The sequence below is a fragment of the Chiloscyllium punctatum genome, chromosome 27, assembly GCF_047496795.1.
Source record: "Chiloscyllium punctatum isolate Juve2018m chromosome 27, sChiPun1.3, whole genome shotgun sequence".
Classification (NCBI taxonomy): domain Eukaryota; kingdom Metazoa; phylum Chordata; class Chondrichthyes; order Orectolobiformes; family Hemiscylliidae; genus Chiloscyllium; species Chiloscyllium punctatum.
Window position 1 is genome coordinate 7,666,945 of NC_092765.1, and position 27,281 is coordinate 7,694,225.

The 27,281-nt window shown below is 42.1% G+C and overlaps 1 protein-coding gene across 5 annotated transcripts in view; it reads right to left on the reverse strand.

Moving 5' to 3' along the window:
• Nucleotides 1-1,623: 1,623 nt before the first annotated feature.
• LOC140453389 (transcription cofactor vestigial-like protein 2) overlaps nucleotides 1,624-27,281 on the reverse strand; it is a 60,899-nt gene continuing 35,241 nt past the window's right edge. The window contains exons 1-4 of one of the 5 annotated variants that reach the window (XM_072548002.1): nucleotides 19,300-19,738; nucleotides 17,066-17,324; nucleotides 9,073-9,519; nucleotides 1,624-7,646 (exon numbers count right to left, since the gene is read on the reverse strand). In XM_072548002.1, the coding sequence (XP_072404103.1) occupies nucleotides 7,603-7,646; nucleotides 9,073-9,519; nucleotides 17,066-17,288 (714 nt within the window). In that variant the 5' untranslated portion in view covers nucleotides 17,289-17,324; nucleotides 19,300-19,738 and the 3' untranslated portion in view covers nucleotides 1,624-7,602. The other 4 variants (XM_072548000.1, XM_072547998.1, XM_072547997.1 and 1 more) reach the window with 4 other exon arrangements.

Genomic DNA, 27,281 nt, shown 5'->3' on the forward strand with positions numbered 1-27,281 from the left:
GCTGCACCACACGGCTTCATTACTAGCTCTGTAATGTGTTTGCTTTGGTTGACCCGGGGGCTTTCTCATGTCCTCCTGCAGGAGGCCGGGACCCCATGTATCTCCATCCCTGCTCCAAATGGGGTCGTGGCATTGAAAGATGAAGCAAGACCCTGTAGGTGGACTCAGAGGCAGGGCCCCATCAGTCAATGTCCAGTGTCAGTGGAGGATGTGGGACCCGTGCAGCACGACTGTCTCCAGCTCGGAGCTAGTAGATGCGAAAGCAGGGGCACCGATGGTGGAAGAAAAGGAACAGATTGTCAGGACCCTGAGAACGATGTCAAATAGTGAGGGAGCAGAGAGGGTGAAGGCCACAGAGAGGGAACGTTGAACTTTTTAAGTTGCTTCAGTTTCAGTAACATCAATTTAATATCAACTTATTCGGTATTTTACTATTTACACAATTCATTCAGTGATTTATTCTGCAATCCAAGATGGTGCCAGAATGTGGCGAAGTTATCCACTTTTCACTGTACCTAGGTACAAGTGACAATATCAAATAAATCTTATTCAATCTAAAACTGCAAAAAAAATTACTCAGACAGAGTTTATGTGGCAAGCTCTCAATCAACTGATTGTTGTTTATGGACTAAGAGAAAGTGATGACTGCAGATGCTGGAGATCTGAGTCAAAAGTGTGGCGCTAGAAAAGCACAGCCAGTCAGCTGCTGGGCATAAGCTCCTCATTGGGAATTCCTGATGAAGGGCTTATGCCCAAAACGTCAACTCTCCTGCTTCTCAGATGCTGCCTGACCGGCTGTGCTTTTCCAGTGCCACACTTTTGACTCTAATTGTTGAATACACCTACATCATTCTAATTCTAATAAAATACAACTTCAATGTCTCTGTAAAGAATCATTAAATGCTTATGTCTGTATGTTAAACGTAAACTTCATTATTGTACAGGAGTCAGCCTTCAATCACAAAATGTTACAGAGGCATTTCATTTTTATGATATGTGGTGTGATTATTTCATAATCTTGTAATTGTGTAGGTGAAAGGGTTAAGATCCAGAAGGAATAAATTTCAGGGAATGAAACAATGAGGCAGGAGAATATCACACAGCAGGATTGCTGGGACTTGGAATGTGCCACCTCTGAGCAGGGCGAGGCAAATTCAATTGTAGCATTTGAGTGGGGAGGAAAAGGAAGAATGTGCAGCTAGTGAAGAGGGCTGGAGAGTGGCAGCAAGTAAATGTCTTCATCAGAGAGCCAGTTCAGACATGTAGGGTTGAATGGCCTCCCTCTGTGCTATAACCATTCTGTGATTAAAAAAAAGTTAGCATCTTCCCCTCATAAAAGCAACTTTGCCATCTTCTCTTTGTCTTATCTATCTTTTTAATTGTATTTATTTATTTATTATCATACATAATCTCCACTGCAGGCCTACCACAGCCAGGAGACCCCATTCTAGGCACGAATAACATTCTAGAGCCAATAACTTGCTGAACATCTCTCTGTCTAATGTAAGCTGATTCGGAGATGCCAGTGTTGGACTGGGGTGTACAAAGTTAAAAATCACACAACACCAGGTTATAGTCCAACAGGTTTAATTGGAAGCACACTAGCTTTCGGAACACCGCTCCTTCATCAGGTGGTTGTGAATATAAGCTGAACGGCCTAATTCCAGTATTGTCTGCCCTGCCTCAATATGCATGCATCAAAATCAGAAGGCCCCAGTCTTCATGACATTTTGAACAGATTAACGCATTTGCATATACAAATGTAGGACTCATTCATGGCTCAGTCGACATTGGGGTTTATGGATTTACAGTACTGTCCTCAATGGTTAATTAAACTGTATTGGTACTTATCACTCTTACATAAGTTTAAGATTGTCCTCCTTTATTTGTTCCTGCATTAATGTTATGCTCAGTTAAGGTGAAATGGTGGCTTGGTTCAATAAGAAGCCTATAGGTCTGCTAAAGATTTTTGATTATTAATGCACCCAGACCCCCGGTCAAGTGATAAAGGCTCCAGCACTCAAAAAAGAGCTTTCCGCTTGTGAAAGCTCACCATCTAAGGTAAATCCTAATCAAAGTAATGGACAAGAATGGCGTCTGACCTCACTTTTCTAAGAATACATGAATGATATTATTGCAGCTGCCATGTCACCACTATCTTAAGAAGGAACTATTTTTCCACAATGAAGAATATAATCATTGGCTATGTGTTGTGTATCTATAAGCTGCCCACAATAGCATCAATGATTCTAAAATTCACATGATTTAACGGACAGTGTACATTAGAATAACATTTCATGGCATCAAATGCAGCTCAGCGAGATGAATGGAAGTTGTGCATATGGTGCTTTTGAAAGATCACTTATGAATGTATGTGGTTACAGTGAACGTGAATTATTTGGTTCAAGAATAGCTCTTTACATAATAAGGCAGCAAAACCAGAGTATTTGAAAAAGTTCATAAGCCTTAATTAGCAAATTAGCCCATTCGATTTAGAAATCCACAATCTATAATACAAGATCCAATCAAAGCAGATAAAACTAAATAAAAACAAGATTTGAGATAAGTTGAAGGAAAATGATGGGTGTAAGAACTTAGGAATAGTTGTGAAAGGAAAGATTTTGAAAGGTGTTGTACAAGAGTTTCTTCTACATAAATGTCTCAACATTACAATATAATGATACCTCATCTGGAGTTTTATGTACAGTTCTGGTTACCACATTGCAGAAAGGATGCGAATGCACTGGTGAGGGTACTGAAGCCGTTTACAAGAATGGTTCTAGTTAATGAGACATGTTCATTATGAAAATAAACTGGAGAGGTTGGGACTGTTTCCCTTGGAGAGGAGGAGATTTGATACAAGTTTTCAAAATCATGAGGGAGCTGGATAGAGTAGATAGGGAAAAACTGGGTCTACTAATTAAAGAATTGAATATAAGATTTAAAGCAACTTGGAAGAAGAAGCATATGTGATTTTTTTTTCCTCACACAGCGAGTAATTAGGCTCTGGAATGCACTGTATGAAAGCACGGTGGGGGCAGATTCAATGAATCATTCAAGAGGAGCACTGGGTGATTGTTTGAATGGAAACAATGTTCAGGAAGATGGGAAAAGGTGGGAGATTGCTTTAATGTTTTGGGGAACATGATAGGCCGAATGGCCTCTTTCCACACCATAACAATTCTATGATTCTTTAAAATCCTGTTAAAGATAGTCTAGCTTATTGTACATGTTCTTAGCAAATTCTAAATCACAGTGACTTTTTTCAATTCAAGAAGAAAGATGGAACCTGATGACAAAGGAAAATATCTTCTAGCCTATCATACTGATCTTCTCCAATGTAACTCTGCATATAATTTGCCTTGCTTTGGCCTCTCAACTTCTTAAAACTACCTGAAAGAGATGATTAAGCATTGGTACATCATCCAAAATCTTACAGTCTATATGTTTTCTCCAAGTTGAAAGGCAAAGATGGTTACATGGCTAATTAAAAATAATAAGTGCAAAATCAATAGTAATAAAATGCCTTCAGGTATAAGCTAGACACACAAAACTGACATTCTTTCTAATCACATTATACAAAGGTAAAATAAAAGGTTTAATTTGCATTATAAGGGGTACACCTTTTTGCTTGACTTCCACAAGAGCACAAAACATTAACACTTAAATAACAATAAAAAATGGATGACAAGAATACTTACATATAGTTAAATTCATTTTCACGTTGTTGTGTTTACAACAATACATCGAATTTGGATGTAGATATTCTTTATCACACTGCAGACTAAACAGGTTATAGTATTCACACTACATGTTCTCTCACATTAATAAGGTCTCTTTATGTACAGCCTAATTTGCCTCTTAATTAAAATTGTTTTTATTCAAATCAAACCAGTGTAAATGACATGAAACACTTTAGTTATGTATGTCTCAAGGCTTACATTCCTTTCCCGTATTATGAGGTGTTGTAGTACTTAGTAAAAACACTTCATTGCTGAGCACTGTGGCATTTCTATTTTGTATTTTGGATAGTCCTGTTGTGCAAAAATAGCAACCAGTTATGCTGACAGTTCTTCACTCATGTGAAATGGTTTTAACTTTGTAATGGCATTAAACCAGTAGCATAAATCAGAGTGAAATAGCCAAGCAAATAGTGTTTAAATATTCTGACTAGCTTTTCTTCACTTCAAACTCTGTAAAGTTTTCATTTTGCATTCTATTGGAGACCATGAGACAATTGTTAAATGTGCTCTTGAGCAATATTAGAAATTTGACTCCAATTTAGACATTGTTGAGAACAAATATATTACATTCTGTAGATCATAATGGCCAGAAATTGAGGCAGATCCAGCAGTATAACTTGGATCTGGTGGATCCTATTGTTCAAAATCCACATGGCTCTCAAACCAGTATCCATAATGCCACTATTACATCTAAGGTCAGTTTTGTGTTTACTTATGTCCTCTGAACAAGACTGACACCATTAATTACTACCCACCGTTTGAGAAAGCTTCATAATATCTTTATAGGGACCTCATGCATTTTTTTTGCAAAAGCAACAAACTCTTCAAAAAATGTTTTGTTCCGAGGTTTAAATTTTGTAGTCTAATTCCCCAAGAATTCCCCAAAATCTTCCTTGACAATGCATGTAGAAATAGTTTGAAATCATATGAAATCAGACTTCCAAAAAGGGAGAGGCACGTTTTCAGTAAACGTACGAGTAATTAATTAGTACTTGTGTTTAATTAAATGTAATATGTGTTTCTAAACACTACACAACCTCTTGTGGCACTGAGTATGGAAGCAGTTTAATAGATAATGTATGTGTCAATAGACAATAGACAATAGACAATAGGTGCAGGAGTAGGCCATTCAGCCCTTCGAGCCTGCACCGCCATTCAATATGATCATGGCTGATCATTCCTAATCAGTATCCTCTTCCTGCCTTATTTCCATAACCCTTGATTCCACTATCTTTGAGAGCTCTATCAATAGGAAAGCTACATGCAGGGAGAAAGAGTGTACAGTATTCAGTATTCAGCTACTGTTCCTGGGAAGAGAGGGAAGTAGAATCAGCTGGGGAGGAAAAATGCAGCTAAAATCTTTAGTTCACAGAACATATTCACTGCAGAAGAATGTGTTTGCTTGAATAACCATTCATGATTATACTGACAGTCTTCATGACCTCAAACTGTATCAATCAAGATTAGACATGAATCTACATTGAACCATTTAGGCAAGCCATGTTGGATAACAACAGCAAAAAAATTGAGCCTTCAAATTTCATACACCAGTCACATCTAAGACAAAGATTCACCAAATACCATAAACATAATGCTTCAAATAATTAAGGCTATGTCAAATCAGCAGGAGCTTGCAGAAGTCATTAAAATATTTGTACCTAAGTTAGTTGCCCAAGATTATTCTACTACCAGTCTCAGTAATATATGAACTGTACTAGCAACCAGATTTCAATGTTTGAAGAGTATTGTGCAATGAAGGAATTTCTTGATTTTGATTGTAGTTTCACTTTCAAGCAACAAGCTCATCACAACATCCCTGTGCAGTAGACACAAACCAATGGGAAGATTGAAACACCTAATTCAACTTAAGGAAAGTAAAGGAAAATATTTGGATTTGTATAGTACTTTTTTACAATGTCAGTTTGTCACAGAAGTGTTCTTTTGGCTAATGTGTGCAGCTGACCATTCAATTATTTTTAATAAAGATGATAATTACTGACTTGGAGACAAGGACAATCACCACCACTCTTCTTTGAGTAGTGCTATGGGATTTTCCAGACCCACACAAGGAAGAAGGTGATGCTTCATCTGAAGAATGATACTAGATCTGAAAGATCTTCATCAGTGTCATCCTCTTTCAGTTTTGGAGTGAAGTCTTCATCTGAATTATGCATTCATGTTTCTAGAGTGAGGATTGAATTAATTAACTTTAGACTCAAAAGTGGGTGCATCACCCATTGAACCAATCTATCCTATACTACACCCTATTGCAAAAGGGTTCTTATGATGCAATGGTAGTGTGCCGATCTCTAAGCTGGAAGGTCTGTGTTCAAATCCTACTTGCTCTGGTGGTGTATCATAGCATGACCAAACAAGTTGGCTAACATATCTTGTAGTACAGTGCTGATGTCCCAGTTTCTAGTCCAAGAGGGTCTATGTTCAAGTCCCACCTACTCCAAATGTGTTCTGAACAAATTGATTAAAAATATTGAGCTCAATTGCAAGGCAGAAGATCTTTTGGTTCAACTACCAATGCTTCACTGAGAATGGATCCATGTCATTTTCTAAAACTGAAAGCACTTCCAAGCTACATACTACAAGCCAGAGGGAGTTTGGACTGAGCCAACCCTAGAAGATATCAGTTCCTAAAAATAGGGAGGAGGCACAGCAGAGTCTCTTGGCTTAATTGAAAAGAACCAGTGCAGAAACAGCGATGCTTGACTGAACATTTTTTTAAACTGATTTGCAAGATGTTGAATTACCGAGAAAAATGGGGTTAGAAGAAAGGGCTTTCCTGCTTTACAAAAAGGTTCCATGACATGGAACCCAACCATGTTGAGACAGATACTGTAGCAAAGGCACAAGGCATACAATGAGAGCTCCAGGATTACCTGCAGCAGCCTGAGTTAAACGTACTAGCCTAACCGAGTACATGACAGATTCACCTTCCTCAGTCCATGAGGTAACTCAATCAATTTGTCACAAACAAAAACAGAAATTGCTGGAAAAGCTCAGCAGGTCTGGCAGCATCTGTGGAAAGAAATCAAAGTTAACTTTTCAGGTTGAGTGGCCTTTCCTCAGAACTCAATCAATTTATCATCCAGGTTTCCCATCAGCATCTTCATAAAATGAGATTATCAACTCATCTCCGCTACTTGCTGTAATACTTGAGTAAGAAAGTAAAACGGATAAACGTTTCTCTCGTAAGTGTTGTTTTTTCATCAATAGATCCATTTTGGAAGATGAAATAAAAATTGGATAATCTTTTCTCTTTCCACAGTACCATTTGAACCACTCTCGGTGACATGTAGTAATTCCAACTCACAGGTGTGAAGTGATCCTTCTGAACAAAACTGCTGGAAAAACAGAACCCAAAGAACACACATTTCCACGATGAGGCGTGTTTGATGTTTTTTAATCCTTTAATCACTGCGAAATTCTTCACATCAAAAAAAAACACAAAGAGAGGGGGAAAGATAACTGAACCACTTTATGATAAAAACTGTGATTATCATTTCTTTTCAGTCCTGCTTTCCAGTTTCAGTCACATGAGAGCTGAAGGAATCCTCCTTTGCGATAATCTCACTGAATGCTTTTTCCTACAACATTTTTGCATGTGTTCTCCCACTTATAATGAGAGGGAGGTTAGTCCCCAAATCCGTTGTTGACAGGGAATATGTACAAAGAGGTGTGCCTATGTCTGTGTGTGTGCGTGTGGAAGTTTTCTCTAAGTCGTCCCCAAAGTCTTCCAGAAATCAGCTGAAGAGGAGTCCTCCAGGAAGACAGCAGGGTTGAGCTGTAACCGAGATCACAGTACATAATTACAGCCAGTACACTTAACCCCGGTGGCCACACATGTCTAAAACCAGAACACATCCTTAGCTCTGTCGTGGTTCTGAAGACCTGACAAGAAAGAGAGATGGAGGGAAAAGAAAGGTTGAAAGGAAACCAGGTAAAGAAATGAATTGCACCACCAAAGGAAGCTAACAGCCCAGGAATCCCAATTATCAAAGAACAATACAGCACAAGAACAGACCCTTAGACCTACCAAGCTGCATGGACACACAACACCTTTCTAAACTGAACACTTTCTTTCACTATGCTATTGGTATCCCTCTATTCCCTGTCTGTTCATGTCCTTGTCAAGATGCCTCTTAAACATTACTATTGTATCTGTGTCTACCACCTCCTCTAGCAGCACATTCCAGGCTCTATGTAAAAAACTTATCACTCACATCTCCTTTAAATTTTCTCCCTCTCACCTTAAACTTACATCTGTTATTAATTGACATTTGTACCCTGGGAAAAGAGTCTGACTATCCATTCTTCTCGTAAATTTGTAAATCTCTATCAGGTCACCCCTCAGCTGCCAATGTCCAAGTGAAAACAAACCAAGTTTGTCCAATCTCTGATCATAACTAATACCCTCCAAACCAGATAACATCCTGATAACCATTTCTGTTCCCTCATCAAAGCCGCCTTATCCTTCTGGTAGTGTGGCGCTCAGAACTGAATGCAATATTCCAAATGTGGTCTAACTATAGTTCTGCACAATTGCAACATAACTTGCCAATTTTTATGCTCTATGCTCTGACTGATGAAGCCAAGCCATTGTACTAATGAATGGCTTCACCAAATAATGTGTACCCTGTAGCTGCTCACTGTAAAGAACTCTAACTCTGTTCAGAGGCTCTGCTCTCTCTCTTGAAGATGGACGCTCACATACAATCAATCAAACCTTTACGAAACAATTTATGAAACACAATTAAAAGTAGACACCAGGGGAGCGGGTGACACAACTGATCAGAAATTAAAAGTCATAAAGTTGCCAAATTACGCGATGAATGTGGAACAATAGTGTCAAAAATTGCCTCCCAAAATACTTTAAAACTGAAACCACATGTTAATTGAAAAGTGAAAGTGAAGTGTTTAGTTTTGCAATGTGAGCCACAGTAAAGGTTAATTAATATTAAGAACATGGATCAGAGCAGACAAGAAGTGGTGAATTGATTTTTTATATCTATTTTTAATAAACAAGTAATTCAAGTACAATCTACAAGAGATCTTCATCCAACAAGAGATTGAAGGTTGGAGTAAATGGCACAACGCTGCAGGATGCAATTATTGGATTGTGATCTTAGATATTTTTAATTAACTTCTTCAAATGGGTTATGATATACCTCTGAAACAGGTGGGATTTGAATCAAGGCATTCAGGCTCGAAGGCAGGGACACTGCGTTGAGAGTGCAGTTATTGCCCTGATTCACTCATATTTCCACATTGACAGAGTGGGCACCCCTCTCCATTTAACATTGGACAAGAGGCTTACCTGCTTCCACGTTTAAGTTTAAAGTTTGTGTCACTTCGGCGGTGGGGAAGACCCCTGTCCATGGGGAGCTTGTCTCTTGGCCGGAAATGGCTGGCTGCAGTCGGCTAGAGCGTAGTGTTGGCACCAGCAGGGAGCTGTAGCGGGGGTCCAGGTTGGGGTTGACTGGGTAGAGTTCACGGATAGTCCTGGGGTGATGGTACGCTGCACCCTGTGGGCTGAGGGAGGCACCCAGCGGGTAGTGCCAATGCTCCGGTGGCTGGGCTAGGTGAGGGTGTAGGGGACCCGGGTAAGGCTCTGTGGGACTGAAATGGAGCTCAGCGGGGGGTGAGTCAATGCTGCTGCTGCTGCTGCTGCTACTCGCTGCTGGGGCTGGGCAAGGGGCTGGCACCTGGTAATTACTGTCCCAAAAAGATGCCGGGAAATTGCGCTGAGTCAGAGAAGTGCCCTCTGGAAAAAGATAAAAAGAAAGCAAGGCTCGAGTTACTGACTGATACACAACTGAAAGCTTCCATTCTGAAGAAGGATCATTGGACTTGAACCCTTAACTCTGCTTTCTCTCCATAGATGCTGCTAAATCTGCTGAATTTCTCTAACAATTTTTGATTTTGTTTTAGAACCTTCATACCCTTTTTAGACTAAAACCTCTGGATATTTTTTCCCAATCAATATGTTCAGTGATGTCATTATACACCTCTGGAACAGGTGATTCTTGAACCAGGACACCTGGATCAGAGGGAGGGACATTACCATTATGCCACAACACCCCCCATTCCAGCTGTATTAAAATAGGGGAACTGGTCTTCACGTTGACACAAAATTACTGCAATTGGTTTACAAAACAAACAACTCGTTTGTAAAGCACGCACAGCAAGTTGTTCACTACTCATTACCATCCCCCAGATTGCTGGACAGCAATAGATTGTTAGCATTGTAAACATAGATAGAATACCCCTCCCCATGGCTCACAATTCCCCTCAACCTGTCTGAAAGACCGTGCCAAGATAGAAAGTGCTGCAAAGATTTAGCAGTTCTGGCAGCATCTGTGGAAAGAAAAACAGAGTTAACTTTTTGAGTAACTCAACACCCAATTCTGAAGAAGGGTCTCTTGACTCAAAGTGTTAACTCAGTTTTCAGTTTTCTCTCCAATCGTCAAGATTAGAGTGGTGCTGAAAAAGCACAGCAGGTCAGACAGGAGCTCTTTACCATGAATCTCCACAGATGCTGCCAAATTTGTTGAGTTTCTCCAGCAATTTCTGATGCTGTTTCAGATGTCCAGCATCCAGAGTTTATGAGAACTTAGAATCCCTACAGTGTGGAATCAGGAGTTCTTGGTTTTATCAAAGAAGGTGCAGTTGTCATAGAGTCTTACAGCATGGAAACAGGCCCTTTGGCCAAACTTGTCCATGATGGGCAGGTTTCCCAAACTGAACTAGACTCATTTTCCTGCATTTGGCTCATGCCATAGAGTCATAGAGTCATAGAGATGTACAGCATGGAAACAGACCCTTCAGTCCAACTCGTCCATGCGACCAGATATCCCAACACAATATTTTCCCATTTGCTATCACTTGGCCCATATCCCTCTTGACCCTATTCATATACCCATCCAGGTGCCTTTTAAATGTTGTAATTGTCCCAGCCTCCACCACTTCCTCTGGCAGCTCATACCATACACACACCATCTTTTGCATGAAAAAGAACAGGTCTGGCAGCATTTACAGAGGTATACAGCATGGAAACAGACCCTTCAATCCAAGTAGTCCATGCCGACCATGTTCCCAAACTAAACTAGTCCCATCTACCTGCTTTTGGCCCATGTCCCCCCCCCCCTCCAAACTTTTTCTATTCATGTACTAACCCAAATGTCTTTGAAATTTTTTTACTTCCTCTGGAAGTTCATTCTACACACAAACCACTCTTTGTGTAAAAACGTTGCCCCTCATGTCTTTTATAAATATTTCCCCTCTCACCTTAAAAGTATGCCCTCTGATCTTGAAATCCCTCACCTTATCTATGCCCCTCATGATTTTATAAATCTCTATAAGGTCACCTCTCAACCTCCGATGATCCAGTGAAAAAAGCCTATCCAGCCTCTCCTCATAACTTAAACCCTTCTTTCCTGGCAACATCCTGGTAAATCTTTTATGCAATTTAATAATATCCTTCCTATAGCAAGGCAAACAGAACTGCACACAATACTCCAGGAGGCCTCACATGACATCCTAACTCTATACTCAAAGGTTTATGCAATGAAGGCAAGTGTGCTAAATGCCTTTTGTCTGTATGTGATGCAAATTTCAAAGAATTATGTACCAGATGCCCTTGGTCTTTCTGTTCTACACACTACCCAGGTCCCCACCATGAACTGTATAAGTCTTGCCTTTGAAGAGAAAAATCAAATTTTTGAGTCCAGTCACCCTTAGTCAGTGTTGAAAATACCTGAGAAAGTGTGACCTTTATGTAATGATGGGATGGGGGTGTTGAATGAATAGGGTACATGGAGAATGTTCAAAGAGGGAGAGAGAAAAGGGACAGGTCATTGAGTATATTTAAAACGTAGATAGATAGGTTCTTGAGTATCAAGGAGATCAAGGATTATGGGGAGAAAGTGGGAGAATGGGATTGAGAAACCTATCATTGAGTGACGGAGCTGACTTGATGGGCTATGGCCTGATTTCTGCTCCTTTGCTTTATGGTCTTATGGTCTAAACCTTTCCTTTCCATATGCCCATCCAGATGCCTTTTAAATGTTGTAATTGGAGACAGAAATATTGTCTAGGGAACATGGTGCTGGGTTGAAGGGGCATGCAACTGGGAGCTCAGGGTCATTTTTATGGATGGAGTGTGTGTGTTCCACAGAGAGGTTGTCAGTCTGTCATTCATCCCCCCACTGTCATATAATCACTACAATGTGAAAGCAGTCCATTTGGTCCATCAAGTCCATAATGACCTTCCAATGAACATCCCATTCTGACCCAGCCCCCTAACCTGTATCTTTGGACTGTTGGAGAGGAAACCATCATCACCCACACAGACAGGGGGAGAATGTGCACTTGTGAAGCAGCAATGCTGGCCATTGGTCCACTATGCTACCCAGGGAGATCACATTGTGAGCAGTGAATACAGTAGAATAGATTGAGTGAAGTGCAGGTTTTACTGTTTTACCTGGAAGGTGTGCCTGGGGCCTTGGATAGTGAGGAAGGCGGAAATAAAGGAGCAAGTTTTTCATGCTTTGTGATTGCATGGGAAGATGCCATAAGGTGTGGGAGAGGTGTTTGGAGTGGGGGAGGAGAGGACCAGGGGCCCCTATCAAATGCTGGGAAATTTACTGCAAATTACTGCAGATACTGAAAACAACAAATGCTGGAGATCACAGTGGGTCAGGCAGCATCCATGGAGAGAGAGCAAGCTAACGTTTCCAGTCAAAGTTAAAAATCACATAATACCAGGTTATAATGCAACCTGGTTTGTTTTTGGAAGTACTAGCTTTTGGGAGCTCTGATCCTTCATCAGGTAGCTGATTTCAATTCTAGAAGACTTGGCTGTTTTCGATCCTGTCGAATGCTGTCTACTATGAACGAAAGCGAGAATGTATTTTTTCCGTATTGACGTTGGTATTTTGTCAGGACGTGGGGAAAATTGGGCAGCGGTGAGGAGTGAAACGCGGGTCAAAAACAAAACACACAAAAGAAACGTTCGGCCCATCGCGTGTGTTCTGACTCCTTGAGAAGACCGTGTTCAGCGATTTGAGGGAAGGCTGTGCCGTGTTTAGCACCAGCCCCGAGGGGGGTGGGGGCGTGTTACTTTAGATTAGGAGAAGCTTCTCTGGACTACAATACTGTAATTACGCGCGGCGCTGTGCGGGGGATGAGCCGCGAGTTCTGTGGCCACTATTGGAATTTGAAATTTAAAATAAGAGCATTGACCAGTGCACCGTTTAAAATAGGTCCGATCCACGACCATCCTATTATTAGTCAGAATTCAGAAGCCATCACAAGGTCAAATCCCAGTCTATTAACATTAAAGCATTTTTGGAAACTCATGTTCTATTTTGAGGGCTGTATGTTGGAGATGTGTAACCGATTAAAGAGACTGATCTATAGACTCTGCTATCTGCTGACATTAATTACAGTCCGCTCCCTATTAACGACACACCAGGAAATGCAATAACGTGAGGAGAGGCAGAAGGGGAAGGAGAGAGTGTGCTGTGTAGTTTTCACTATAACTTCATCATGATTTCCCCCTAACCCCAACGCAGTGATTGATTCGAAAATTTGACCCCCATTCCCGTTTCTATGTCACATTTTACTCATTTTGGATCGGTTAGGGTGACGGCTGTTAATGAGGGAGGATGCCACACTCTCCTGTAAAATATTTATATCTGAAATACTTTTCTGAAGTTTAGTTCGAAATCCGTTGGACCATTCAGCGTGAGCCGGACTTTCCTGGCGCTATTCTGGAAGAATTTGTGAGAGATCCATTTTTTGCACTGGGAATCTGTGTGAATCCGCCCATTTTGGGATATTTTATTGGAGGAACTCAGCAGGTTTTTAAATAAAAGCAAATTACTTGGACGCTGGAATCTGAAACCAGGTTTTTAGATTAGATTCCCTACAGTGTGGAAACAGGCCCTTCGGGCCAACCAGCCCTCCGAAGAATAACCCACCCAGACCCATTCCCCTCTGAATGATGCACCTAACACTATGGACAATTTAGCACGGCTAATTCACCTGACTGGCACATCTTTGGACTGCAGACACATGGGAGACACAGGGAGAATGTGCAAACTCCACACAGACAGCCACCCGAGGCTGGAATTGAACCTAGGTCCCAGGTGCTGCGAGGTAGCGGTGCTAACCACTGAGCCACCGTGAAGGTGGCATTCTGAAGCAGGTTTAGATGCTTACCAGGGTTGGAGGATTTGAGCAACAGGGAGTAACTGTATAGGCTGGGGCTGTTTTCTCTAGAACGTTGGAGGCTGAGGGATGATCTTATAGAGGTTTATAAAGTCATGAGAGGCGTGGATAGGGTAAATGGGGTCTTTTCCCTGGGTGGGGGAGTCCAGAACTAGAGGGCATAGGTTTAGGGCGAGAGGGGAAATATTTAAAAGGGACCTAAGGGGCAACTTTTTCACGCAGAGGGTGGTGCGTGTATGGAATGAGTTGCTGGAGGAAGTGGTGGAGGCTGGTACAATTACAACGTTTAAAAGGCACCTGGATCGATATATGAATAGGAAGGGGTTGGAGGGATATGGGCTAAATGCTGGCAAATGGGACTAGATTAATTTAGAATATCTGGTCCATGGACAAGTTGGACGGAAGGGTCGAGAGTGTGGTGCTGGAAAAGCACAGCAGACCAGGCAGCATCGGAGGAGCAGGAGAATGGACGTTTTGGAAAATTCCTGATGAAGGGCTTTTGCCCAAAACGTCGATTTTCCTGCGGATGCTGCCTGACCTGCTGTGCTTTTCCAGCACCACTCTAATCTTGACTCTGATCTCCAGCATCTGTAGTCCTCACTTTTTCCGAGTTGGACCAAAGGGTCTGTTTCCGTGCTGTATATCTCTCTGGCTCTACGACTGGAAACATTAACTCTTGTTTCTCTCTCCACTGATGCTGCCTGACCTGCTGGGTTTCTCCAGCACTTTCTGTTTTTGTTTTAGATTGCCACATCTACAGGTTTTGTTTTGCCTGTTACATTCATAATCAGTTAACGTTTTGTGTTGTGTTGGGCTGTTCGGGAAAGGAATACAGTCAGCCTCACCCAGTCTTGCACAGTCTAACAGGCAATGTGGTTTTAGGGCAGACATTTCCGGTTATCAGATGTAGGTCAAGACATATCTTCACTTTGCCCCATTTATTGCTCAGGTAGTCGAAAGTGAGGACTGCAGATGCTAGAGATCAGAGTCGGGAGTCTGGTGCTGGAAAAGCACAGCCGGTCAGGCAGCATCCGAGGAGCAAGAGAATCGATGTTTCGAGTATAAGCCATTCATCAGGAATGAGGCAGAATTTAAGACTGAAACGTCGATTCTCCCGCTCCCCGGATGCTGCCTGACCTGCTGTGCTTTTCCAGCACCACTCTAATCTAGAATCATTTATTACTCAACCAACATCTTTCAAGGCGTTGTTTATCATACTACTGTCTGTGGGATCTTACTGTGTACTCTGTGACTGCAGCCGTTTCCTGCATCACAACAGTCCCTACACCTTTAAAACTGTTTCTGGTACGAGCAAAGAAGCTGGAGATCTAATTTTTTAAAAAACAAGACCCAGAAATTGCTGGAGAAACTCAGCAGGACTGGCAACATCTGAGAAACAGTTCACGTTTAGATGCGGGAGGACTTCTCAGGAACTTGGAAGGGGGCATGACTGGATTTGAAACGTTAACTGTGTGTTCTCTCTCCGCTGATGCCGCCTAACCTGACGAGCTTCTCCAGCACTCTCGGTTTTTAATGTTTATAAAAATATTTCTTTGGTTGCGAGGTGCTTTGTGGAGGTCCTGAGGCGCTATATAAAGGTAAGTTCCTTTCTTTAAAACTCCTTTAGCACGTTCTGTGGTTTGATTTTGTTCCTATTGGTTTGAGGTAATGATTTAGCTTCTTGTTAGAGACTGAGTTAGATACATACAACCATCAAGCGTGAATTGGCAGGTGAGTGGAACAAGTTCCTGGTAAACATTTATCACGTTCATTAAATCAAGAAACGGGAATTTGTTTTGTTTTTCCAAAATGGGTCGATGGGCTGCCTGCAATCCCTATTCCTGGAGAGAAAGAGAAAGTAGTGAGGGAGTGTTGGGCGGCGAGGGAGTGGGAGAGGCGGGTGATGGGGTGAGTGTGCTGTGTTTTTTTAAATATAATTAGCCAAACATTTTTTTTGTATCCAACCTCTTTTCCAAACAACCTGTTCAGAGATGTTATTACACACCTTTGGAACAGGTGGGCCTTCAACGCGGGCCTCCCGGTCCAAAGGTAAGGACACTAGGTGGTCATGTTCCCAACCCCAATGCAGTCGTTGATTCGAAAATGTGACCCCCTCTCCATTTCTGTCATATTTCACTCATTTGGATTTGGTTGGGGTGAGGGCTGTTAATGACGGAGAATTCTCCAGTCTCCTGTAAAATATTAATACCTGAAGTACTTTTCTGAAGTTTTGGTTGAGTCCTGTTCTGAGGGCCCTGAGCAGAACATTGCTGGGGCCAGGGACCTGAAAGAGAGAACTTCGTAGGTTGGGAACCTGAAACTGTGAAAGCGCGGGAGAAATTCAGGAGGTTTCACAGATTTCTCTGGACTGGGCGAGAACTGCAAACTGGACCCTCAAGAAACAGCTGATCACACAGAGAGCAAATTCCCGACAGTATCAGACAGTTCCTTGAAAGTGGAGTCGCTGGTGGTCAGGGCACTGGTGGGGTAGACATTTGGTCTTTATTGGTCAGAGCATTGAGTTGGTTTGTCATGTTGCAACTGGATAGGACATTGGTGAGGCCACTTTTGGAATACTGCGTTCAATTCTGGTCTCCCTGCTATAGGAAAGATAGTGTTTGAGGCTGAGGGATGACCTTAGAGAAGTTTATAAAATCATGAGGGATATGATAGAGGAAATAGTCAGGGTATTTTCCCCAGGGTAGGGGAGACCACACAGTTTTAAGGTGAGAGCGGAAAGATTTAAAAGGGACCTGAGGGGCAACCTTTTTCACACAGAGGGTAGTATATGTATGGAATGAGCTGCTAGAGGAAGTGGTGGAGGCTGGTGGAAATGTAACATTTAAAAGGCATCTGGATGGGTATATGATTGGAAGGGTTTATGGGCGAAATGCTGGCAAATGGGACCAGATTAATTCAGGACACCTGGCGAGTCGTATGAGTCTATACACAATCTGTATAATAGCACAGTTCAAAAAGATTGTTTCAAAAACAATATTTGATGCATTTGAAAAAAAAACACAAGGGAAGGAGGAGGCACGCGCCTCAGAAATGCTGTGTTCACTGTGCTCGATTACCTGATGACCCTGCAGTGCTTTTCCTGGGTTTGTAACTCCTGCTCTCAGGGCTGTAGTTGCTCAGTGCTCTGGTAAAGTGCTCATCCACCGTGCTGCTGATATCCCCGTTAAAATAGGTGAAGAGAACACATTTGGAGTTAATGTACTCGGCCTCAGGTCTATCCTTGTCCAGGAGGGAATCCTCTTTGCCGGGGCGGCCAGTGCTGCTGGTTCCACCTTCCATCGCCACTCCCTGAACTCGCGGGTAAACAGAGAGAGTCTGCATGGAGGAGATTGTGGGTCGTTAGAATGGTCAGGGAGGCTGGGAGATCTTTTAAATTTCAAAAATATACTCTATTCATTAAAATCTTTGTATATATATATATATATAAAGATTTTTAATACATATAAAGATTTATATTATATATATAAACTCCCTTTATTCATTAAAATCTTTATATATAAACATTTTATATATATGTAAAGATTTATATTATATATAAAGAAATTCCCTTTATTCATTAAAATCTTTATATATGCTGCTGTGCAGGACCGAACTGCGTGTGTGACAATGTATTATATATATTTTTTTAATTTCAAAAATATACTTTATTCATTAAAATCTTAATATATATAAAGATTTATATTATATATTATATATAAATTCCTTCTATTCATTAATAAAGATTTATATTATATATATAAACTCCCATATATAAAGATTTTAATGAATAAAGTTTTTTTTATATTTTTATTATATATATAAAGATTTATATATGTATGAAGATTTATATTATATATAAACTCCCATATAAGTAAAGATTTTAATGAACAAATTACTGCAGATGCTGGAATCTGTACTGAAAACTACAAATGCTGGAGATCACAGCGGGTCAGACAGCATCCATGGAGAGAGAGCAAGCTAATATTTCGATCTCCAGCACTTGTCGTTTCCAAATGTTTGTTCACTTAATACGCTGCTGTGCAGGACCGAACTGCGTTTGTGACAATGTATTATATATATTTTTAATTTCAAAAATATACTTTATTCATTAAAATCTTTATATATATTGGAGTTTATATTTAATATTAATCTTTCTCTATTATATAATATAAATCTTTCTCTATTAATGAATAGAGGGAGTTTATATATATAATATAAATCTATATGTGTAAAATCTTTATATATAAAGAGATAGATCTTTATATATCTTTATATATAAATAAAAATACTAAAAACACTTTATTCATTAAAAATCTTTATATATATAAACTCCCTCTATTCATTAATAGAGAAAGATTTATATTATATATAAACTCCCATATATAAAGATTTTAATAAATAAAGGGAGTTTATATATAATATAAATCTTTCTCTATTAATGAATAGAGGGAGTTTATATATATATATATAAAGATTTTAATGAATAAAGTATATTTTTGAAATTAAAAATATATATAATACATTGTCACACACGCAGTTCGGTCCTGTACAGCAGCATATTAAGTGAACAAACATTTGGAAACGACAAGTGCTGGAGATCGAAATATTAGCTTGCTCTCTCTCCATGGATGCTGTCTGACCCGCTGTGATCTCCAGCATTTGTAGTTTTCAGTACAGATTCCAGTATCTGCAGTAATTTGTTCCGACAAAACATTTCAATTTGAATCAATCCCTCCAATCCCCAGGCGGTGGAAGTTCAACACAGAATGAAGCAAACTCTACCCCTCAGCACCTCCCACCCCCAAAACCTTTCACAATCACATCGTCTTTTTTTTTCAAGAAAAGGGATGAACTTTCGTTCCCAGTTAGCCTGGCTGAAACAGGCACAGCCACTCGCAACCTGAGTTTGATGGTAAACGGATTACTCCCGCACTGCGGGGACACAGAGAGCTGAGAGACATGAGTGAGAAACAGAAACAGAAATTGCTGGAAAAGCTCAGCAGGTCTGGCAGCATCTGTGGAGAGAAATCAGAGATAGCGTTTCGAGTTCCGCGGAAGGGTCAGAGATGCTGCCAGACCTGCTGAGCTTTTCCAGCAATTTCTGTTTCTGATTTATCCAGCATCCGCAGATCTTTCGGTTGAGTGAGGCCGGTGATGGTTATACCATACTTACCTTCGATAGGACAGGACTTCACATCTCACTCTGCAGCACACAGAACCCGTCCTTTTCTGTTGTTGGCCTCTCCCCGGGCTCTTACAGAGTGGAAAGAATTCCCTGTCGGATTTGGGAAATTCTTTCCGATTCCCTTACCCAGTTTCCCGTTTTAAACAGCGACGTGTCTGTGGTGACATAATTCGATTCCAGTAATAACACCCCACCCCCGGCTTTTCACTCGCCGAGCCCCATGTCCGTTCATTCGCTCCCACCGCCTCTGCTCCCATTGCCCGACAGCGCAGCCCCAACGGGGTGGGTGGTGGGTGGGTAGGTGGGGATCTGACTGTACCACATTAGGAGATGGGGGTGTGAGTGTCTTTTACACAGGGAGAGGGAGAGAGAGAGGTGCGGGTTTTGGATTTGTTTGAGACAGAGAGAAGGGAGGTTGCTGGATTTGAATGTTTTACAGAGACAGAGGTGCATCGGGATGTCAGTTTCTTACACGGAAACGTGCCACACGTGTTACCACAGTACATTGGCATTACGTGGAGGTGCCAGTGTTGGACTGGGATGGACAAAATCAGAAGTCACGTGACACCAGGGTATAGTCCAACAGGTTCAATCTGAAAGTTTGTGATTTTAAATAAACCTGTTAGACTATAACCTGGTGTTGTGTGACTTCTAGCAATGACATTACAATAGCATTACAACTCTGGGATTGCAATAGATTTTGGCATTACAGCCCTGGGATTACAATTGCCCTTGGCATTACAACTGGGATTACAATAGCCATTGGCATTACAACTCTGGGATTACAATAACTCTCGGCAATACAACTCCTGGATTAAAATTGTCTTTACCATTATAGCTCTGGGTTACAATTGCACTTGCCATTTCAATTCTGGGATTACAATAGCTCTTGCACATCACAGACACACTCCTCCTTTAACAGCAAAAGCGTTGATTTTATTTAAATGAGAATTTGAACAGAAAATTAAAGAAAACATTTCGCAAAGCGGCTCAGGCTCCAATTTCCTGCTCTGTCCTAATCCGGGGGGAAACATTAAACAAAACAGCAGGTTCAACCAGAAAGTTAAAGCCAGAGGCATCAGGAAGGGAAACTTTCGGAAACGATTTCAGGAATGATGGAGATAGACCCTTGCCGGCTGTGTTTTCTGCTCAGGGTATCCCCGGAGGTATCTCTCTGAGCTCCTGTTGAGGGCATTTCCCCAAAGCAGCTGCTTTACCCGGGGGTGGGGGGTAACCACCCCCGGGGGCTTCAACCCAGCAAAAGAATCGGCAAGAGAAAGTGAGGACTGCAGATGCTGGAGATCAGAGCTGAAAATGTGTCGCTGGAAAAGTGCAGCAGGTCAGGCAGCATCCAAGGAGCAGGAGAATCGACGTTTCAGGCATGAGCCCTTCTTCAGGGAATCGGCAGCTCCCCCACCCCCTTACCCCCACCACCAAGGAGATCTCCAATTTAAATCCGTTCCTTAGTAAGGACAGACCTTCGCCAAAGGGAAGAGCCAATTGGAAATATCACGTCCCTTGGAACCGCTGTTCACTCGGTTTGCCTCAGTTCCAACCCCTCCCCCCTCAGCAGCACCCCCTCCCCAGCAACACCCCAGCACCATTCCCCCCTCACCAACTCTCCCCCAGCAACACCCCAGCACCATTCCCCCAGCACCACCCCCGCACCATTTCCCCCCTCAGCAACACCCCCCAGCAACACCCCCAGCACCACTCCCCCCTCAGCAACACCCCCTCCCCCAGCACCACCCCAGCACCATTTCCCCCCTCAGCAACAATCCCTGCCCCAGCACCACTCCCCCCTCAGCAACACCCCCTCCCCCAGCACCACTACCCCCTCAGCAACACCCCCTCCCCAGCACCACCCCCCAGCACCACTACCCCCTCAGCAACACCCCCTCCCCAGCACCACCCCAGCACCACTCCCCCTCAGTAACACCCCCTCCCCCAGCACCACCCCAGCACCATTTCCCCCCTCAGCAACACCCCCTCCCCAGCAACACCCCCAGCACCACTACCCCCTCAGCAACACCCCCTCCCCAGCACCACCCCAGCACCACTACCCCCTCAGCAACACCCCCTCCCCAGCACCACCCCAGCACCACTCCCCCTCAGTAACACCCCCTCCCCCAGCACCACCCCAGCACCATTTCCCCCCTCAGCAACACCCCCTCCCCAGCAACACCCCCAGCACCACTACCCCCTCAGCAACACCCCCTCCCCAGCACCACCCCAGCACCACTACCCCCTCAGCAACAACCCCTCCCCAGCAACACCCCCAGCACCACTCCCCCTCAGCAACACCCCCTCCCCCAGCACCACCCCAGCACCATTTCCCCCCTCAGCAACACCCCCTCCCCCAGCACCACTCCCCCCTCAGCAACACCCCCTCCCCAGCAACACCCCCAGCACCACTCCCCCCTCAGCAACACCCCCTCACCAGCACCACCCCAGCACCATTTCCCCCCTCAGCAACACCCCCTCCCCCAGCACCACTCCCCCCTCAGCAACACCCCCTCCCCAGCAACACCCCCAGCACCACTCCCCCCTCAGCAACACCCCCTCACCAGCACCACCCCCAGCACCATTTACCCCCTCAGCAACACCCCCTCCCCCAGCAACTCCTCAGCATCATCCCCCCCACCCCCCCCAGCATCATCCCTCTCAGCACTATCCCCCCGTCAGTACCATCTCCCCCACTGAGCAGAAAGCACAATCTCAAACTGAAACTGCTGGAGAAACGTAGCAGCTCTGGCAGCTTCTGTGTAGAGAGACAGAGACATAAGAGAGGTAACGTTTCGAGTCCAGTGTGATCCTTCCTCAGGACAATCTGCTCCAATTCGACCCGACTGGCTATTCAATATTTCCGTCCAGAGGCTGTCTGCAATGTTAGAGAGCAGGTAACGCTTTCCCTGTGAGAAATGATCGATCTCAGTGCCCAGTCCTACCTGTGCTGCATACGCTGGGGTGCTTGTGAAATAAGGGCGATGCGCTCCATATGTGTGGTACATAATATCCAGACAGCTCATGGTGAGAACAGGAGGTCATGTACTGGACAGACTCCAGGCTCAGACAGCTGAGAGCTCCATGCTGTCACTCGGAGGTCCCCCCACCCCAGCCCCCACACTGCTAGTCACTCAGAGAAACCCCAGGGTGCGTGTGCGTCTCTGTGTGTGAGTGAGTGACAGCCAGTAAGTGTACTGGAAACAGCAGCGTGTGCTCCTGCAGCCGAGACTTTAAACCCCTCCCAGGGTCCCGGCTAACCCCAGCAGCTCCCGAACCAATCGCCTGCAGCAGAAACAGAGACCCATGCAAATGAGAGAGACTTTCTTTGACAGGAATTTGGAAAAGTTGGATGTGGGAGGACCTTACTAAATAGTCCCCTCGGATAGACAAGACACTGCATCGAAAATGATCAATAATTTTGTGAAAAAATTCTGTGAAAGAATTCTGAACGAAACAACAATAAACATGTCCCCGAATTTTTTTTAAAAAGTTGCAAATTAATAAACTGGTCCTGAGGAATATTTGCAATTTCGGCTTTCCAGGACTCATGCCCCATAAATAGTTGTGGGATTTTAATGCTTGCTGTTAACGCGTTTGTAGAAATAAAGCATGAGATTGTCCCCTGAACGCCCGACTTGCTGAAGGTAGGAGTGGGGAATATTGCCCACTTAAAAAAAGTTACTGCGCTTTCTTCGCCCACAACCTTTTGAGTTTGTTGCTGTCTCCGCCGCAAGTCAACATTTTCACAATCAGGGTGGGGAGATTTAATAAAAAGAACTGTTCTCCCGGTTTATTCTCATTTAAAATGCCAACTCTTTCCCCACGTCTCACAAGTTACAAATATTTGGAGCTGAAGGCATTTCGTGTCGCCCTAACCTTATATTAATGACTCTGGATAGTCTGATACCTGCAGGAGCCGGGAGCATAAACTGGTGACTTTTTTTTTGTTAATTCCAGGTTAGTTTCAGTCAAAACAGCCACTGACATGAATCGATTTCCAGGCTTTTGTTGTAATACATCTGGCCTGATTTGTTAAAATCATGAGGAATTCTTCCTGGCATTAACAGCAGTTAATGCAGTTATCCCCATTAGAAAGCTGCAGGATTTAAGGACTTGAGCACAAAAGTCAAAACTGGCAATCCAGGGCAATTCTGAACTGTTAGTATTCTACCTCTTGAACTAGAATGTTCTCAACTTCCTAAGTTGCCTTAAAAGAACCACCCTCTTTCCCCCAACCCCTACACTCTAATGCAGTTATCCCCATTGTCAATATTTATCCCTCAATCAACATTAGACACACATTGAAACATTACCACACCGTTCTCACATTCGTATGGATGGGAGCTTGCTGTGTGCAAATTAACTGCCACATCTCCTAAATGGAATCAGTGATACAATATGGCCAAAATGGTCTTGTATTGCAGAAATGGAAGGTCTCAGTTCAAGTTCCAGCTGTCCCTAAGGTGGGTAGATATTGGATGTAGGTTTGCTCGCTGAGCTGCAAGGTTCATTTCCAGATGTTTCATTACCCTACTAGGTAACATCTTCAGTGGGCCTCAGTCGAAGCAATGCTGAAAATTCCTGCTTTCTATTTACATGTTTGGGTTTCGTTGGGTTGGTGATGGCAGTTTGTTGTTGTTTTCCTCCTCTTTAGTGAATTTTATGCCATTATTGATGGTCTTGAAGGTTTCCTCTAACTTGTTTCATTTAGTGATGACAAAGGTGTCATCCATGTAGCGGACCCAGAGTTTGAGTTGGATGGTTGGCAGAGCTGTTTGCTCAAGTCACTGCATTACTGCCTCTGCAAATAAGCCTGATATTGGAGATCCCAGGGTGTTCCGTTGGTTTGTTTGTAGGTTTTGTTGTGGAAGTTGAAGTGGGTGGTAAGGCAGACGTTCACTAGCTTGATGATATTGTCCTTGTTGATGAAGTTAGTGGTGTTTGGTGTATGTGTCTTTGGGTCTTCTAATAGTGTAGTCAGTGTTTCCTTGGCCAGGTTGATGTTGATTGAAGTAAACAGGGCTGTTACATCAAAGGAGACCATTATTTCATCCTCTTTTAATTTAGTGTCTTTGAGAGTCTTCAGGAATTCTTGTAGGCATTCCAACCATAACTCTATCAACAAACAAATCGAGTTAGACCAATCTACCACCCCCTGAGAAAAGGAACAGGAAGTGACTTCACCACAGGAAATAACATCACTGCAGGAAATGACATCACCAACCCAAAGAAACCCAAACATATAAATAGAAAGCAGGAATTTTCAGTATTGCTTCACCTGAGGCCCACTGAAGATGTTACCTAGTAGGGTAACAAAACGTCTGGAAATACACCTTGCAGCTCAGTGAGCAAACCGACATCCAAAACTTCAACCTGAGCTATTAATCTTCTCAAAACGCGTATGTAGATATTCTCTGACCAACTTGTCCAGAAACATTATTACGCGTATTTGAAGTGGTAAGACTTGAAAGTTGGCCTCCTGGTTAAGAGGTAGTGGCACTACCACTGTGGCACAACTGTCCCTTCTTGGATCTTTATTGCAGCCTGTAGGCAATTGGTTAGCCCAGTTGGCTGGATGGCTAGTTTGCAATACAGGATGATAGCATAGGCTCAATTCCTACATTGACTGAGACTCACCCTCTCCCTTGCCTGGGGCATGGTGACCCTGAGGTTAAGCTAACTATTAGTTGCACCAATCTAATGAGGCAGCAGCCCTGTAGGATGAGTGACTTTACCTTTATTGTAACAGATCCAATCAGGCTCATTAAAGTTTATGATAATATCACAAAATTACTTCTTTGGCCATAAAGTACTTTGATGTGTCCTGTGTGTCTTGATGCTATCTAAATGCAGATCTTTATCATAACATTTTCAGGGAATTAAAATGACCATTGAAATGTTTTTATTTTGTGTAAAACTTATGAGGCAAACTTTAGACATAGATAATCACATTTGGAAAAAAAAAAGTTGACCACTTTCAAATTAACCAATACTTTGCATCAAGAAAGTAGTCAGGGAGTGTACTATTGCAAAAAAAATGAAATATTAATGAAGTGGAAGTGCCGTGTTGGACTGGGGTGAACAAGGATAGAAGTCAGACAACACCAGGTTATCGTCCAACAGATTTATTTGAAATCACAAGGTTTTGGAGTATTGCTCCTTCGTCGGTGAGATGGATTTCATCTGATGAAGGGGCAACACTCTGAAAGCTAGTGATTTCAATTAAACCTGTTGGACCATAACCAGTTGTTGCCTGATGTCTAACCTTATTGAAAGTAAAGCATTTGAAGGAAAAACAATCTCAAGTAAAAGGGCCAACCATGATTTAGATACAAACTCCATTATAATTATGCATGCAAATAATAATGTAAAAATGGCTGAGAATTGCATAATTTAACTTTAAAACCAAAATTGCAATCAGATGACTTAAAAAGAATAACATTGACCCACAGAAGGAGCATTTTATCAAAAAGTCACGTTAAAATAAATTGCACTTTTCTTCAAAATGATTCTATTATTGCTGGTAATTCACGCAACATTTGATCCAATAACACAAACAACTAAATAACATTAAACTTTGGACAATATTTATTATTATAGCACTAGAATGGTAAAATTGAAAATAAAGTCATGCTAGAGATTTATATCAGTTGACATACTGTTCTTGAGCAGACTGAGAAAGGATGAGAATCGGTTCTATTATTGCAGAAAGAAAATCACTATATGCTTTTAACATTTTTAGTCTGACAAGTTGACAAACTTAGAACTTGCTGATTGTGTTTTAAGTTATCTGGGAGATTAATGCAAACAAAAAAAAACCTCTTCCACCAGTGAGTGGAAGTGAGAAATAAGAGTGAGAAATAGCCAAGATTTGTTCGGTGCAATCTCAACCTTGTGCTACTTTTCATTTAAGATTCAATGATAAGGACATCTTTTCAGCTACATTCATCAGATTATTAATAAAGGTAGGTCATTTTTCACATCTGAATTTTGCCCTCAAAATAACAGATTAAAACTCAGTTTATGGTTCATATTTTACTTAAGAAGAGAAGGGAAACATATTACGGACACGCCCAACATTATTTCTTATAACATCATTGTATTTAAACACTGTTGAAATCTAAACACGTTTCACTGTTGCCTGCCATGATTCAACCATAACCAATTTCTTAGGACTTCAAAGCTAAGAATTCCTGAGTATAACATAAAACTGTGTATCGTATGTACCTTTTTAAATAATTTAGCTACCTGCCCTGCTACTTGCTATCCTGCTGTCTGCAGAAATGTGCACAAAGATCCTTGCTCTCTTTAGTACTTTCTAGGATTTTACCATTTGTAATATAAACTCTTTTCTTCTTAGCTCTCCCCATTACCCCAGATTTTTCCATGTTGATTTCAATATGTCACTGCAGTGCCCACTGGCTAGTCTGTTTATATCACGCTCCAGTTTATGGCTATCCTCTTTAATACACACATTACCAATTTTTGTGTTTTATGCAAACATCTTGATTATATTTCAAATCTTTAATATACATCACAAACAGCAAGGGCCCCAGCCTTGAGCCCTGTGGAACACCAATAGAAACAGACTTCTACATACTATCATTTCCTGCTTCCTACCTCTCAGAAAACTTTGGATCCAAGCTGCTGCTTTGCTTTGGATCCCATGGGTTCCTACCTCTTTGACATGTTCATTATGCAGGACCAGATCAAAAACCTTTCTAAATTCTACAAAGGCCGTATCGTATGTATTACCCTTATCAACACTCCTGGGTACTTCCTTGAGTAATTTGATCATATTTGTCAAATCCATTCTTACGTTGGCTAATTAATCTACGTGTCTTCAAGTGCAGATATGTATATCCATCAGAATGTTTTCTAAAAACTTCCCCACTTCAAGTCAGGTGGATTGGCCTGTAAGTTATTGATCTATTACTTCCTCTTTTTAATAAAGGGACAAGAATATCTGCTCAAGAAAGTTTGTAAGGATAAGCAATTACAGATGAGTCAGCTTAACTTCAGTGGTGTGGTAGATTTGGAGTCAATTATTCAAGATAGAGTTAGCAGTCATATTGAGAAAGGTGGGTTGATTAGGAAAAGTC